Source organism: Anser brachyrhynchus (assembly GCF_964034855.1).
Source record: "Anser brachyrhynchus genome assembly, chromosome: 3".
Classification (NCBI taxonomy): Eukaryota; Metazoa; Chordata; class Aves; order Anseriformes; family Anatidae; genus Anser; species Anser brachyrhynchus.
The window spans coordinates 77,658,407-77,675,606 of NC_137696.1; the positions used below are offsets into that span (position 1 = coordinate 77,658,407).

Consider the following 17,200-nt stretch of genomic DNA (forward strand, 5'->3'; position numbering starts at 1 on the left):
ACAAGAGTATAAGGTTAAAGTGTTCCACTTTCAGAGTTATATGAGCTGAGCCAAAACAAAGGAAAATTAAAATTACAACCCTGTAGTCTCATTTGGAGCTGGATAATTGCTAAACAACTTGAATCTAAAGCGCTTTTCAAAATACAGCACCATATTAAAGAAATGAGGGAGTCAGTAGCAAAACACTAATTAAATATGGAAGAAAATACATGACCAAAGATAGATGGATAATGTCTCAGGTCTACAGAACCAGTTTATTCAGAAAACATGCGAGAATAACTCTTATATAAGACCCACTTACAGATCTAATTTAGAGCTACATTAATAGATAATCAAAAATGTGTATCATCAATCTGTGGCTGAACAGGGTTTCAGATGTTCTGAAACAGTTCCATTAATAGACATGGCTGCAGCTACTTGCTAGAGCTTTGAAAGCATAGCAAGACAATTTAATTGATGTACATATTTCTGTGTACACTTTTTAAGAGCTTGCACTCATTGAAACTAATTCTCAAAGTTAGATTTTTTCCATTTCTCCTTTGTTTGCTGTGTATCAGAGACATAAAATTTTCTTTATTTTTAAGATTAATAACATGCATTTTAACAAAGTAAAATACTATCATAAAATTTATTACATAAAAAGACAGCATGAGTATGAGGTATGCAGCTTTTCCTAAGACTCAGAAAATAAATCAGTGCTTACAGTACTGCTTTACCTGTTTTTGTAAAGATTATATGACTAGAACAAGTAGTAATGCCTATATTTTTATACCCTTCTAAAAATTGTAATATATTTATTAATTACATTTAATAATCTTAAAGTTTTCCTTTTTAAGTATGTTTTATTCTCACTCTAATAGTTACCATTTCTAGAAAAATGCTGCAGTAAAGGATTTTGGTTTGTTTTTTTGGCTAAAGGAAGCAAATAAAATGGCTTGGACTCCTTAAAGTCTAAATCAATTCCTGGCTGATTTAAAGTAGAAAAAAATACTATTTTTTGTGAAGATGACAATTGTTAAGTGGTATCTGATTCCTTAAAAAATAGGAGGGATATTGTGGCAGACTTGAATACATTTGCTGAAGCTGATAAACTCTAAAAGCAAATCATCTTTGAGCAATTTAAAGACATTTGTAGGCAATATTTTATTTTCAAGTAAAATTATCTTCTGTATACTTCTGACAGAAGTGACACTATTACCACTTAGGATGCTCATTTTCTCAATCCTGTCAGGTATTGTATAACATTAAAACTTTAGAGCAATTTTAGATAGATATATTTTCCAATCAACTGTACTTTTACTTTTTCTTATTAAAGGATACAATATGTACATATATAAACTCGATCGGTTGATTTCTAATTCTGAAACCCAGACACCCTACAGGTTTCAAGCTATTCTACATGATCCTAAAATTGACTTTTTTTTTTTTTTTTTTTTAAGTTAATGATTCTCATGCATCTCCTGAAGCCTGGAAATTGCACAAGGAAAAGATCAAGTTTGACTAGGATTTCTGATAAAATCCAGTCAATGCTGTTGGCTCACTTGAGACCACAGAAAGCAGTCAAGAAAGCCAGCAGTACTTGAGAGTGAAGAAAGCAGCAGACTGATCTTGGTTCCACTGAAACCCACACTCCAAAAGAAAAAACAGGAGGGAAATCTAATGCAGAAGATCCTCCAGCTCCCCTAAAACAAGGACTGATGTGTCTGTTTCATGGAGGAATGGGGGAAGAGTGGGAGACAGAAGACAAAGTCATTGAGCTTCTCCTCATCCCCCACTTCCCTATAATCCTGAGGTATATTTGACCCGTCAGTATTCAATTGCCTGACATCACTGTTTTTGCCAGAGTGATAAGATTTAAGAATGTTAAAGTTTATATTTAAAGTGCACAAAACCAAAGACTTTAAGGGATACACAGAATTTGAGTTTGAAGGAGAGAATTATAAAATTAGATTAATAATAATTATTAATTAATTAAAATAACATTAATTATAAGATTATATAAATCTTTAAATGTGTTTTGAATGCTCTACCACATCCTTTCAAATAAAGGCATCACTACTAATGTGTCAATGCCCTCCAGTCCTCCAAGATTCTTCACTCCCATAATATTCTTTTAAGTAACCTAAAACGTCATAACTTCAGTGTTTCACTGAGCTTCATCATCATTAGAACATGCTTACAGCAGGAACCTTTTTTCCTTTTATAGATCAGTTAACTGGCTTTTTATACATATATATATATATATATATATATATATCATTCATATGCTATAATATTTGCTATTCTATCATAAAACATACGCATCTGTGTCCCCAGACTTAGGGAATTTTCTTCTCCACTTTCAAAACATTTTCTACATTCCTGTTTTTGTAACTGAATGCCTTGCTTTGACTCCATCACATCAGATTTATCTTGTTTGAACTTCAGTCAATTAGTATCCTCTCTCCTCTACGGAATTATATTCATTAAAACATCTTAAAACTGACAACTTGCTATTTTTTCTTCTGCTTATTTGATAACGTGCAACATCTTCCCACCTTCTCCCATATTGCCTGCCTCAGACACCAAAAGAAAACAACTCAGTTCCTGGGAATATTTCACACTGATCTGAGAAACTTTTAATTAAAAACCCATGTCAGTGTTAAGGTGGTTAATTAAAATATGCAAAATTCAAGAGACAAGTATCCAGACGGCACTTAGAAAACTAACAAACAAAAAACCAATCAACCAACCACACCAAAACAGAAACAAACAAAAAAAATCCATACACAAAAAACACTAACGAAACTGCCTCTTTCTCCCACTCTTGCAGACCTTCTTTTTGGTTGCTGTTGCAGCTGAAGACATTTTCAAGGTCTTGGATGGCATTTACTATTGTTCGTACCTCTTTTCAAAACATGACCTCACTTATAATTGAGCTTATTTCAAGTCATTAGTACAGCAACTCAACAACTCTTAAGATGTCCCAATTGGTATTATTTTGAAAAGCTAGAGATCTGAAACATCTATGGAAAATCTTATGGCCTTGAACTTCAATTCAGAGGATCTCAAAATATCTCAACATACAAGGCCGTGCTTTCACCAAGTTGAAGATCAAAGTCATTGTTCAAATTTGAGTAATAATTTTGAAAAACAGAAGCATACTTGATTTGCAGCAACACACTAATTGTTTTTCCCTTTAAATTCATTCTAAACTGATGCCCAAAAGATACTATACCAAAATAAAACAAATACAGTTTTACTATCATAAAGGAAGCAGCTGTTATTTCCCCAAAAACTGCTTAGAGACATTTTGCCTGTGAATTGATGTAAGTCTCTCAGATAAATATTGAAACGCTTCTATTATATCTAATATCAATATTTGTTCCCTAATCCTACTTTTACTGTTTGTAGTAAACAAAACTATTTAGATAAAAGGTGACAATAAATACAAGCAAAGCAAACCATTCTTTTAATTACTCCTAAGTACAGTAAATTTCTACTGGAATAACTCAGTTTAGCAGAGTACTTTACATTTGAGGTAATGAGCTAGCGAGTGTCAGACCCAAGAAGAGGTTGACAACTATTTTCCCTCCTTCCCCCTCTCTTCTCCCCCCCTTTTTTTCTTTTCACTGCGACCTCTCAACCACATCCTCTTCAATGCCAGAACTCGGAAAAATGAGCGTGCTTGAAATGCTGTGCATCTTATTTTTTTTCTTATACTCCTAAGAAGTGGCAGTAGATTCTTCTCAACCTTGAAGATTTCACACTAAAAGTAGGTTAGTCAAGTTTCTAGAAATCTCCTGAAAACGCAAGACCTCAAGCTACTATGTGTAATTGATTTAACAGTTGCACTCAGTTGCAAAAAGTTCTCAACTTAAAATACATTTCTTCTGAGAAAGAGCAGTCAGGCATTGGAACGGGTTGCCCAGGGAAGTGGTGGAGTCACTGTCCCTGGGGGTGTTCAAGGAAAGTTTGGACCTGGTTCAGTGGGTGACATTGGTGGTGGGGGGGGTGGTTGGACCAGATGACCTTGGAGGTCTTTTACAACCTTAATGATTCTATGATTCTCATTGAAGGCAAAATTATTTGGCAGGTATCACAATGTCTAAAAGCTGGTTGAAATTAAAGAATGGAACAGAAGCAATGAGAGGACTGCTTTGGAGGAACTAGTGGAAATCCACATCCTCACCCTAAAGCAATGGCATTTGACTTTTTCCTTTTAGGAAAGGGTCAGTTAGATGACTTCATTGTGGTTAGCTCTGCTGCTACACAAGGACAAAAGTGCCATCACAATCTCCTAAATACAGTAAGATTAGTATTACTTTGTTCTCAGCAGTAAAGAAAGCTTCACTTTACATGCTTCCCAATCAAAGAAACAGTAAACAAACCCACATAATGGTTGATCTACAAACCATTAGGAGACACCTGCTCTAACAACTACGATGATTCACAGCACTCCAGTTAACTCGAGTCAGCTCTCCAAGTTATTCTCAAAGGCAGAGCTTTTAGAAAAGAATATCCAAAACAGTTTACCAGAAAAGATCAAAATGCTAGCCTACTGATCATTCCTCTGTCACTCCTCTACAGAATGAAAATGGATAAAAGCTTGGCAGTATGCCCAAAAGAACACGGGAGCAAGCCAAATGACCGGTATCCTTTTGAGCAACATTCTCTTTTAGTCGGGAACAGGGTCTGCAGATAGTTTTAAAACATCTGATTTAAGAGCTTATGAGCCCAATGCCAAAGCTTAAGATGAAGTCTAGAGAAAAGAAAGAAAAAGAACAACTTCTCACATTAAACATCCTTCGGACATAAATCTCTGGCCTGTTAGATCACACTTATTGAAATAATTTGCCTACGTCACACCAGCAAAAGAGGTTTATGAATCCAGCTTGAACTCGTTACAACCAAAGGAAAACAGTTTTCTTTTAGGCATGCCACAATATTGCTTTGGATAACAAAGATAAGCAATAACCACTTTTGAAACAGCAAATTTCTCTTTTCTTCAATACTTGCTCACAGTCAACAAAGAGTCTTGTTTAGACTCGAGAGTTAGCCTATAAAGACATAAGACAACATGGGAGGTTGCAGAGAACCTCCTCTTCTCCAGACTAGACAAACCTGGCTGTCCTCAGCCTCTACTCATAGAGACCTGGCTTCCAGCCCTTTTACCAGCTTTGTTGGACTGGATGCTTTCAAGGGTTTTAACATCCTTTTTATACAGTGGAGCCCAGAACCGCACACAATCTTCAAGGTGAGGCTGCACGAGCGCTAAACATAGCAGGAGAATAAGCTCTTTTGACCAGCTGGCTAAGTAAAAAGGTAAGTAATGTGAGGAGCTAATGTACCAGCTGGAGAAGGTAAAAATATCCTCCAAACAATTGCTTGGCTACAAACCCCTTACCTAAATCAAAATTATTGAATCGTTTATGTTGGAAGGGACCTCAGGAGACTACATGGTCAAACTCCCTGCTCAAAGCTGGATTAACTTATTTCAGAACAGAACTTCCGAAGACATACTCCTTGCCCTCTAGGAACCAACTTGCCTTAGCACTTTGCTTCCTTTAATTAACCACTCTCGTGTTTTTCCTTCCAGAGTGTCTTTCTTCTGTTCTTGGAATTACTTCTCATCCAGGTTTCTTCTCTCTGTATATCACAGTTGGAGTAGATGATCTTGGAGGTCTTTTCCAATCTTTATGATTCTATGATCAACAAAAAAGAGCTCCTTCCTAGGTGTCTAGTCTGCTTCCTTTCGTCAGGAGGCAGGAAGACATTTGCGGTATTTTCAGTCAAGCATATGATTAGCAGATACATGATATCCATCTGCAAGTATGAGCCTGAAGTTTTCACTGGATACCAGAGGCAGACTGATAAATGAGCACTGTGTCCCAAGGCTCTGTACCCTGCTGCACTTGCCTATTTGAAACAGGTACTTCTACTGGTGTAATACTTGTTCTCATAGTAATATTCTCTTCTCTGCTTTTTTAACTCCTTGAAGCTAGTATATATTTCAAGAACCTTAGATTGGTAACTTGTAGTTTGGTATCTAAAAGGTAGAGGACAGCACGTCATTTAGATGTATCTAGGCCCTGCAGGTTTTGGCTCCTCGGATTTCATGCTACACCATTTAAGCTTGCCACGCAAACAAAATACAGTATTTGTGCCAGGCAATTGGTGAATTTGCGGTTGCAATGGCAAGTATATAGTTAAGAAGTCCAATAGTTACACAAACAGTTTTATGCCCATGAGATGAGGTGTGTTGCATAATGGATACTGAGAGAGGCTGCTGTGGAGATTTATTAACACATCCTGAAGCTGACGACATATATTGACTGTAACAGTGAAAGTTACTTTTAATGGAAAAAAATAAAAGCAAAAGTCATGCAATAGAGAAAAAGAACACAAAACTCCCAGTGACTGGCTGGGAAGAGTAGTGAAGCTGTTGACACAGGACATATTTCCTGAGTGCAAGAGGCCAGGAAAGCAAACGAGACAATAATGGCAATTAGTGTTTTTCTATGCTTCTTTCCCCCATCATGATACCATTTTCATCAGACTCACTCAAATGCCCAGTTGTGTCCCCCACTCCTATTTATGACTCTGTGCTGACAGGAGTATGCTAATCAGGTGCAAACGCTGCACCTTCACTGGTCATTCAGCTTCTGTGAACATCTATCACTGGCTAACATTTATCAAGTATTTAAAGACTTATCTACTTTGCTGTGCACTATGTTTGACTTTCTGGTATCTAAACTAAAGTCTACAAAACAAGAGGCAAGGAAAGCAGGGGAAGAGAAGTCATTCTCTCACCAGTTCTAGTTGCTTCCCATGAGAACCTGCCATAACAACACTAACAGAATTTGCAGGTGCAAGGCCACAAGAGCAACAGTACAAGAATAACAGCATGAGAACAAGACAAGAAAAGTACTGCCAACGCAGCTCTGGAAAATATTGCATCAAATACTCCCGGAAAAAGTTACAGAAGTGCAACAGCAGGCACACAGCAGTAATAATGCTAAGGCACTGAGGTTGCTAATGCTCTGTAGGACAGGTGTACGCCTTATTTCTTGTTAATGCTTCTTCTAACATTAAAAAATGTTAATTTTGTTAATGCTTCTTTTAAAAGAAGACCCCAAAAATACATCTAGGGAGCAGATCACACCTCTTGCCTTCTTTTCTTAGCCCCCCAGCTGAAGACTACCAACACTGGCCAGATTTTTTTCTAAATCTTTATTTTTGAAGTCATGTCGGATCTATATTATAACATTTTGCAGAGCTGAATTATTTAACTTGGATTATTTAGATTCTGCTGGCTGATTTCACTTATATGCATGGAACATTTGTCACGACACAACACATCAACGTTCAGTGTCTGTAACCCAAACACATATGCTATGCCAGCGCTTGAGAGCAAAAACTCTAGCCTAAGCTACCCTTCTCCTACAGGCAAATAACATTTTGGGAAATGCAGACATAACCATAACCATACAAGATTTTCTTTCAGAATTATTTCAATAACATTTGTTTGCTGGTAGCATGCCACTGGAATTTTACAGATCAGAAAAATAAAGAACAGAGAACCAAACATGAACAACAATCTACCTTTAAAGACGCAGCTGCAAAAATAAGACTCAGGTTAATGACAGCAATTTGTGGTTTTAAGCACATTCTTATGAGCAAATAAAAATTAGAAAAAATATTTATCATCTTTATAAATCCCACCTTTGAGAGAAGATTTTTTGAACTGATGGTGTAGCCTTTAAGGCTCTCGTGCAACTTTTGCAGGTGCTGCACAACTCTTCTTTGCTGCTCATCATTCCTCAGCTCTTCTTGTTTAATCAGAAAGTCGTAATGTTCCAAAGGTCCACTGCAAACCAACAAGGCTCTAGCGTTAGCATCTGTAAGAGTACCAGGGGCTGTCTTCTCATCTGCCACCTGACTTGTGTACGCTGTAAAACGAAAAGTAGACTTGTTAATAGAGAAGTTATGAGAAGTACCTTCTTATATTCATAAAAACCACACATTGTTAACAGTTCTTGCAAAGGCTGACATACATTACTTACCTAGACAACCACTAGAGTACGTTACCCCTTTATTTTTCATTAAATCAACTTCTTACTACAAAACACCTTTAGTATGTCTTAACACTTTAATTAAAAAACACACACAAAAATCCCTGCTGGAAAGGTGGTAAGATTTGGATGTGCTGTTGTAAGGGAAGCATTGACATATCTGTTGCAAACTGGGGCAAAATCATTTAAAAATTCTCTCAGAGTGCATTTTGCTGAATAGATTAATCCTTTAGAGAGGTGGGCTGAAGGAGACAGAGTTTAAAAGCTAGCAAACAAGACCAAACTATGAGTTTTGTAAGCACATTCGAAGAGTCAAAGACCACAGTAAACAAACCAATAACTGTGAAGCCCTGCAATGCCACAGCCCACTTTGCTGGCATTATCTTCTACTTAGAAGAGACGGGACCATGCCCAAGCAGAAATTGTTTAAATTTAAAAATAAGTCACAATCACCAAGCTTGAAATAAGATATAACTAGGAATGAAAGAATAAGCTTATAGAGAATGCTTGCTAAATCAGTAAGATCAGACACCTAACAGTAGAATACATTGAAAAGGCATTTATGAAAACGTGTTGCTTATGCTGTAATTTAACAGCTTAAGTATAATCATGAGTAACATAATTTGTACCAACGACAAAAGAAACAGATTTGGAAAAACACATAACAGACAGAACAATGTCAAATAATTTGAACATTGCTAGATCCATTGAAAGTCACCCCCAAATGCTTCAGGTAAGCTCCCTAAGCAACATAACAGCCTCTAACAGTCTTCTTTCAGGCCTCCTGGATGGAGGGTGAGGTTCAAAAACACACACAAAAAAATGAAACTACTGTGATCTTTAAAAAGAGAAAGACAAATCCAGAAAAATCACAGGTCAGTCAACACAGATCTAAACCACAGAAAAATACTGGAATGATTACAAATAAGTGCTTTTAAAGAAAAAAAATCCTAAGATAACAACATGATAAATGACAAGCAACACAAACTCCTCAGGAACAAGGAGTTTTCCTCTCTGACCACATAACACACTTGGAAAAAGGAAAACCATCTTAATTGCACTAACACCTCTGTATTTGGGCCTCACAGTGTTCTCCTATATAAAGTAGGAACGTTAGACTCAAGTGAAATAACTTTCGAGCAGGTACAAAACAAGCTAGGAAAACTACACGTAATGAATGGGTACCACAGTTAAGCAAGATGCGTGTTTCCCATCCAGTTTCAGAGAGAGCTCAGAATCCCAACCTGACGCATTTCAGAATTTCCATTCACGACCTGTATTGGGCAAAATAAAGTTTATGGACTGGGCTGGCAGGTAACACCAAGTCAGGGGTGTTGCAAACACTCTGGAAGGCAAGGCAGTTCTGACCAACCGGACAAAAAGCCTAATACAAATAGAACATAGTGAAAGCAGGAATTGTGCTTAGGGGGGATAAATAACCGAACTTAAAAGACAGACAATGAGCAGCTGAAGAGCAGCTCTGCAGAAAAAGACCCAGGGCTATGCTGGATCACAGACTGACAGCGAAACATCACCGTGACACTACTACATATGGGAGACAGTACTCCGAGGTGTGTGTGTGTGCATGTTTGCGTATATACACATACAAGGGGCAAAACATAAGCACGCGTGAAATAACCCTGTTCTATTCAATACTGGTATGATCTGCCCTGGAACACACTTATTTTCTCACCGTATTTCATGAAAGGTACGAAATCAACGGAGAGATAGGAGACTATTTAAACTAGTATTTGTTAAACCATGGGTCACACCCCACAGAGGAGGTATAAGAGGGCTCAATGGGGCAGAAGAAGAGTTTAAACTTGTCCCAGATAATTTGTTTTAATTGAACAATTTTATCCTTTTACATTGTAACTTCATTAATTTATTTATTGTAAGACCTTCGTTTCTCCAAAGCAAGGAAGTCAGTCGTTACATCTGTAGTCAATAATTTCACCAGGTTCTTCTGTCCTGAAGGAGCTGAGTTACCGCTATGAATTAAAAGTAATTAGATCACCCGTAGCTGAAGAGATCTCAGAGAGTTGAGTTCAGAGTTTTTTCATTGCAAAAATTTCAATAAAACCTTTATAGAAGACTAAAGAAAAGCACATAGCTATCTCCAGATACATGAACAGTACTGAGTAAAGAAAAAAGGAAATAAACGGTAAACTTAATTAAGGCAGTGAATGGACCAACTGATGAGGAGAGAATTTTAAGATTAAGTCTGACAAAAATCCATCAGGAACAGGTCAGTGACACCTGACCTGCATCCAAACAGAAGTGGGGACATTGAGAAATAGACGATCTTATTTTTTCAACCATTTACTGCTACAGAAAGTCAACCTCAGTCCTGTGATTTGTACAACTAAACCACGTGTTGCCTTCACAACATGCAGAGCTTGACGTCCCTAAGAGGCAGCCAGTGCCCCATTGCACCTACCTATAAAGCCCCCAGCTCCTACTGCTTACCACAAGATTGGAAGGGAAAAAAAAAAAAAATAAAAGCTCACTTAGGGACAAGAAAGCATTTGTGGCTCATGACTTTCCTGGCTATGGACAGAGCACACGAGCAGGACTTCTCAGAAGCGTGGGTTTTGTCTCAGGTTACGTGCACTTACAGCTAGCCATCCCGGGAATGGGAATAAAATACTTCGTCATTAACAGATGACAGAGATGAACAGTATGTGCAAGTGATGACAGAGGGTGTCATGGCACAAATTACTCACTCTTCTCCTAAAATAATACTGAATGGTAGGATTTAAACCTGGTGGGGGTACCGGCAGACACATAGTAACTGGTTAAGAGTTAAATTCAAAGGTGTAGTTGCAAAGCAAATTCAGATGTCCCTAGAAAGAAAATAAAGTGTGTAGGGGTTTTAAGTGAACAGAAGACAGCTATTCAAGTGATAAACTATAGAGAGGAAGAAAAAATGTGGGTCTTCCATTCTAAACTGGATTTTGTGGGACACACTGCAAAACCATTCACACCACTAAAGCTCCTTACTAATCTACCCCTGAATGGATAAAGAATTTTTAGAAATTTTAATATATAGCAGAGGAATACCAGACAATTACCTTCCATAATTTCATACCAGGAAAACTACTGCTTCACTAGGAATCACTTAACTACAATTCAGTGCATTAATCCTAGCAGCCTTCCCTACGTTGCAAAAACTCACTTTCTCTCCTACTACTTCGCATATTCGCGTTACATAAACCGTTACTTCCTTGTATTAGTTCCCTTTTGAATGTTTAAATGTCATACACAGAGAAACCACTTTCTATTTTTATGTATTTTTCTAGATAGGACTACAGAAAAGCTCAATGTAACTCATTACTCAGTTTTACATAAAACAATGTAAAACTAGAGCCATGTGTTTATCCATAATCTTTCCCACCCCCAGGCTACACAACAGCATTGGATTTTCTCACATTTTGCCTAAAACTCAATGATAATTTAAGAATTGCCACTGGCTTGCAACTTTGAATTGATGTTCCTAAAACATAAGTATTAGTCCAATCTCATTTTACTTCAAGCCACAAAACGAGCTGCTTGCATTTGCCTTTCTGCCTGTCTATGCAAGCATCGCAGATCAAGTTGCAATAACGACCTGCTGCGATACACACACACACAAAAAGGGTCCTGCTTGGAGAAACCAGAGGAAAAAAAAAATCACCAAAGCCAACAAAAACTTAATTAATTAAAAGTGCTTAATGGAAATGACAATCTGAAACTATAGAAATTTCCCTTAAAGTGACTTACTTGAGATACCTTCAATAAAGTAGCATTCATTTATCACTGCAAAGATAGGTACCCACAGAAAAATTAAAATAAAAAAAAAGCGTTCTTAACTCCAAAAACCTTCTGCTCTGGAAAAAAGCAACAAATTGAAAAATTAATCAGTATGTTGTCGAGCTTTCCTACTGCCACTTAGAACTTAAGTCTGAGACGGCACAGGAAAAAGGCATGCGAGTTTCAATGACACTGCTTCTGAGAGCAATAGTCACAGCTGAGGCAGGCACTAGAGTTATTTATGTAAGACAATCTGAAATGGAAGCTGGGTTGTAGCATGTCATAAACTGATCTTGACAGGAGGATGAGAGCACAGAAGGGTGACTGAGAAAAACACCACTCACCCTGGTAAATCTGTTCTTTCCTCCCCTAGCAGCTGGATTTCGTTATGAAAGGTATTGAACTGTGATGTCTCGTCTATCGGAAGAGAATTCCCGTGACAAAACCCCCTAGCAGGCCCTTGTCTCTCCTGTGTTTGAGGGGGTAGGAAAAGAACCTGGGCTTCCCTAAGACAAATTTCACCTTTTCTGTCTATGAGGGCAGAAGCCAACACCTTGAAAACTGACATTAATAAATTCAAAGTTATGCAAAAAAAGATCTTGTGCATTTAAAATGATTATTCATTACTCAGAGAGAAAAAGTGCCGTACTCCACAGATCAATTAAAATTTGGTCTGCAAGATCCCTTACTGCTATTGAACAAAGCATCTTTTAAACATGTTGTTAGAACCGTGAACCTTGAATGGAATTACATATAAAAGAAATATAAAGAAAAAAAAGGAAAACCATGAAAAGATACATAATATCCAGCTAAAGAAGCAAAGGTTAAACAAATGAAACCTAATTCCTATTGCAAAAGGTAAATCGAGCTTCAGATTACGATATTCACTTCACTACAGTGTCAGTCACATACAGTACACATGTAAATATGTATTATTAATTTTGTAAACAAATTAAAGTTGAAACAAACCCTTCAAGGGATTGATTATGAAAAAAGCACGTTTAACCTTTGTTCTGTAGGTATGTATCGTGAGAAGGATCAGAAATCATTTTCCTTTTTGGAGCTTAAGGCTAGAAGACAACATCGACCTTTTAAAGTATTAGGAATAGTTACATTTGTCTAATTACTCCTACATTCACAAATTGTGTTTCATTACAGCAAATTCTGAAGAAAATACACTGGAAAGACTCAAGAGAGAGAGAATTAACCACTTCCTATGATATTTTGCTATAGTTGTTAATCATTATTAGCCTTAAAGACAGAAAATACTTCCAATTACTAGTTGTTCAAGCACTGCAGCTAAACCAATGTCACCCTTGGGGTTACAACTGCACCAAAGCTAATGACCCCAATATAAATAAATAAATAAAAATCACACAACTGCCACCTTGACTGACGGTCACAACCAAGAAGCTAGAACAGTGTTAAGGCACACTGCCAACCCAGACATTGCATCTGTTTCGTTACTGCTTCACAGACAGAATACTGCCTTGAGAGCTTTTCACAAACACAGGGATTTTGGGGGTGGGGAGTGTTGTAATAGAAAGCAACTTTTAGAAACTGTCCCTGTCCTTAAATACACAGCTGCTGAAATGAGCAGACCAAATCAGTTTGCAACTATGATACAAGAACAAGGACTTAGACTGTCCTCTCACATGACCTTAGATGAATCACTTAACCCTTATTTAGCCTTCTTATAGTCCATTCATTAGGGCATTATATGAATATATATTTACTATTTAAACTTCTTGAGAAACATAAGTGTTACAGTAGAACTAGAATTCTGATTTTTCCCTAGACGTCTGTGTTATTGTTATGAAAATATGATTTCTTGTACTGTTCCCATGCACAGCCCAATTAACAATCTCAGCTAGAAATGAAAGACATGAAAGCTTGTCAGGGAAACTGCAGCTTTGCACAAATATTACTTGTGAAGTCTTTTAATTAAAGAACAGGTACAGAACCACGGTAAGCAAATCCTAAAATCAAAGAAATTACTATAAACCAGTGATCATAAAAACAAGGTCAGTGTAGTGGTGGCTGGCCACTCTGCACATGTTCTCAAACAGTAAATGTAGAGACTACCTTCCCTTTTAATATGGATGCTGTTATGGATGCATGGGACTGTGGCTAAAGCCACTGGATTTGGTCTGACAACTTTTTAAAAATGGTGATGTGCAAGCAATAAACACAACACACATTTAAAATCACAGAATTACAGACTGGTTTAGGGTGGAAGGGACCTCAAAGCCCACCCAGTTCCACCCCCTGCCATGGGCAGGGACACCTCCCACCAGCCCAGGTTGCCCAAAGCCCCACCCAGCCTGGCCTTGAACACCTGCAGGGATGGGGCATCCACAGCTTCTCTGGGCAGCCTGTGCCAGTGCCTCACCACCCTCTGAGTGAAGAATTTCTCCTCTTTCACTTTAAAGCCATTACCCCTTGCCCTCTTCCTACACCCCCTGACAGAGCCCCTCCCCGGCTTTCCTGTAGACCCCCTTTAGGCACTAGAAGGCTGCTCCTCGCCCCCTCCTCGCCCCGCCGGCCGTGCAGCGGGGCTGCGCTCCCCCTGCAGTAGCCCCAGCAGCGAGGCCCCGGGCCGGGCTGCCCTCCCGTGCGGGGCAGGAGGTACCCACAGAGCGGCACCGTCACCGCAGCGAGCCCCGGGGCTGTGCTCCCGCGGCGGAGCCCGGCACCGGCAGCTCCCGTTACCGGCACGTCCCCTTCCCGGAGAAGCCGCGCTCGCCCTGCACCCCCCATCCCGGCTCCCTCCTGCCCACCCCCGGTCGCCGAGCCCCCTGCGGTCGCCCTCCCTCCCCCGGCGGGGCCGGCGGCACCGACCTCTCCGCAGGGCGGCGGCCCGCGCCCGAGCCCGCAGCAGGCAGCGCGCAGTAACCAAGGGCGACACGGGCGCCGCCATCTTCTCGGCGCGGCCTCGGCGGCTGGGGGGCGCGGGGAGCGCTGGGAAATGGAGTCCCGGGGCGAGGCGCCTGAGGGAGAGGCCGGTGGACCCGGCTGGGAGCAATTCTCACAGCTTAATGTCTTTTTGTCTTTTTTTTTTCTTTTTTTTTTCATGACTTCTAGTTTGTGTTAGTTCCCTTTAAATTAGTGGGCCGTAAAATATAACGGAGAAGTATTCCTGGTCAGAGTCATATCCCCTCTACGCACAGCTGTACAATCACTTTTATGCGTGTGAACATACATTTAAACTGCAACAGTGAGATATATTAACGTAAAAGCAGATTTCCCAAACCTAGATGCTGACAGAGCCTCATACGGCCAGCCACAGTAAGGCTTCTCCTTGGGCAGAAGCAGCTCAGGTGCCCATTTGGTGCCCTTGGGAGCTCCATGAAAGCGAGCAGGCATCCACATCTGGTGGGTAGCTGGCTACCTCGTCCACCCACTTGCATTTGGACTTTATATAAAGGTTTTTTAACAGAAAGACACGGTGCAAAAAAAAAGTATACGCTGCCATGAAAGGGCACTGGCAGTCAGGAGTCATTCATCATAATATTTGCCTGTTTGCTAGCTGGCCCTCCATTCCTGTCAGAAACACACCAAAAGTGTGTTCTGAAGCATGTGGCTTCAATAGATGTTAACTACTGAGTGCACAAGAAAAAGATAAATAATGTCTTCTTGTGGTAAAAGCACAAATGAAAGACTTTCATTTATTTTTGGCTTTGCAACATCAGAACTCCTATAACTTATTCTAGAGTAAATTTCAGCGCAACATGAGAAAGTGAACGAGTCATTTTTATAGAACACTTCCAACAGTTTTTGTTTTAATAAGAGTATAGCAAAATATCACATCAAAGCACTATAGAACTCATTGCAAACAAAAGTAAATTATGCTGAATTGTATTGCTAATTTTTAAAATAATGTTTATGATCTTGAAAATATTAACAGTGGTTGAAGTTATATTCTAACATGTTCAGCTGTTTTAAAATACATAGTTGCACCAGAGACATCTTCAATGTTACATACCTAATTAAGTGTTGAACTAAAATGCCAATTTATCACATCTTAAAAGAGCTGTTTTCAGTGCATTTTCTTTCATCTTTCCTTTATTGAGCATTTATTGGTTTTGACTCATTCTAGCACATTACAGCTATCAACACCTGTGCCCATTTAGGAATGAATTTCAGTATAAACCATAGTGAAGTGAATAGACATTTCAAAGATGCATCGCAATTGTTGCAATATTTTTAGAATCTCAGACAAGGAAACAAACAACTTCAGTAAAAGTGATTTAAATAACAAATATCTTTATAAACAGCTTATCTCCTCCAGAACAAAGAATAAACAAGGCAACAAGAGCTGTTCTTTTTCTTCCATTATTAACTCGGATCACAATACGATTGGGTGAAATGTCAAGAATAATTGGAGAAAATGACAGCATAATCTTCAGCAAAAACATCTGATTTATTTAAATTGTCACTGTTTTTTTTTCTTAACAGATTCTCTGTTTAACCTTGTTATCCAAGACAGCATATAAAAACTTCCCATTTGTGTCTGTTCAGACATCTTCTACCTAACTGAATAAACTCTCTGCAATGCTTCTGTACGTCACAAACTTTGAAATGCCATGATACACTCACTGTATTGCACACCCCAGGAACTGAATCTGTATTTGGCAAAATCGCACTTTGGTGATAACCTAAAAGAACAGGAATTTGAAGAATACTTCTGTAGATTATTATGGTAGATGTCTTGTAGCAGACAGAGATCCATTCTGTAGGACATTTGTACACTTCATTCGCTGTCTCTGTCCATTTACTCACCTCCAGAAAAGTAAAGTTTTAATGGTGTAGAAATTAGACTGATGCCTGTTTAACCCAGCCCCATTATTAGTCTGCCAGCTAACCAAAAGTATAGGTGGTCCTCAATCGGAAAAAGAAAAATGGGAATAATAAAAGGCCTCCTCTGGCCTCTGGAGGTATGAACTTCATTCCTTCTAAAGACAGGTGTGCTCAACCCATGGGGACGTATATGTCCAAGGATCTTTGTATCTCTTCCAGACCTCTGAAATCCTGCAGAAGCAGATCAGGGTTTACCCGCCTGCAAAGCTCCAAGATGTTCCCACCACAGGAATGTCTTGGGCTCCCATACATGTAGGTACTTTTGACCTAGGCCTGGTCATTCACCCTACTCTAGGAAAATGGATTTTGTGGCTTGTTTTCATCAACACGGTTTCCATCAAAAGCCACTCTTCTGGAGTTATGACAAAACTCTCTGGGATAAACTTGATTTTAGCCTTGTCTATTCTGACGGAAACAAATATGCAATTAATAGTCTGTGTTGCTTTTCAGATTAATTAAGCTGCAAAAATTTTCTCAGATCTATGGACTTAGAG

At 38.8% G+C, this 17,200-nt stretch overlaps 1 protein-coding gene across 2 annotated transcripts in view; it reads right to left on the reverse strand.

Moving 5' to 3' along the window:
* Nucleotides 1-15,198, reverse strand: part of AFG1L (AFG1 like ATPase) — a 70,075-nt gene extending 54,877 nt beyond the window's left edge. Inside the window, exons 1-2 of one of the 2 annotated variants that reach the window (XM_080586989.1) lie at nt 14,688-15,198; nt 7,705-7,931 (exon numbers count right to left, since the gene is read on the reverse strand). In XM_080586989.1, coding sequence (XP_080443115.1) covers nt 7,705-7,931; nt 14,688-14,766 — 306 coding nt within the window. In that variant the 5' untranslated portion in view covers nt 14,767-15,198. The remainder of the gene's footprint in view (nt 1-7,704; nt 7,932-14,687) is intronic. The other variant, XM_080586988.1, reaches the window with a different exon arrangement.
* Between the last annotated feature and the right edge of the window lie 2,002 nt (nt 15,199-17,200).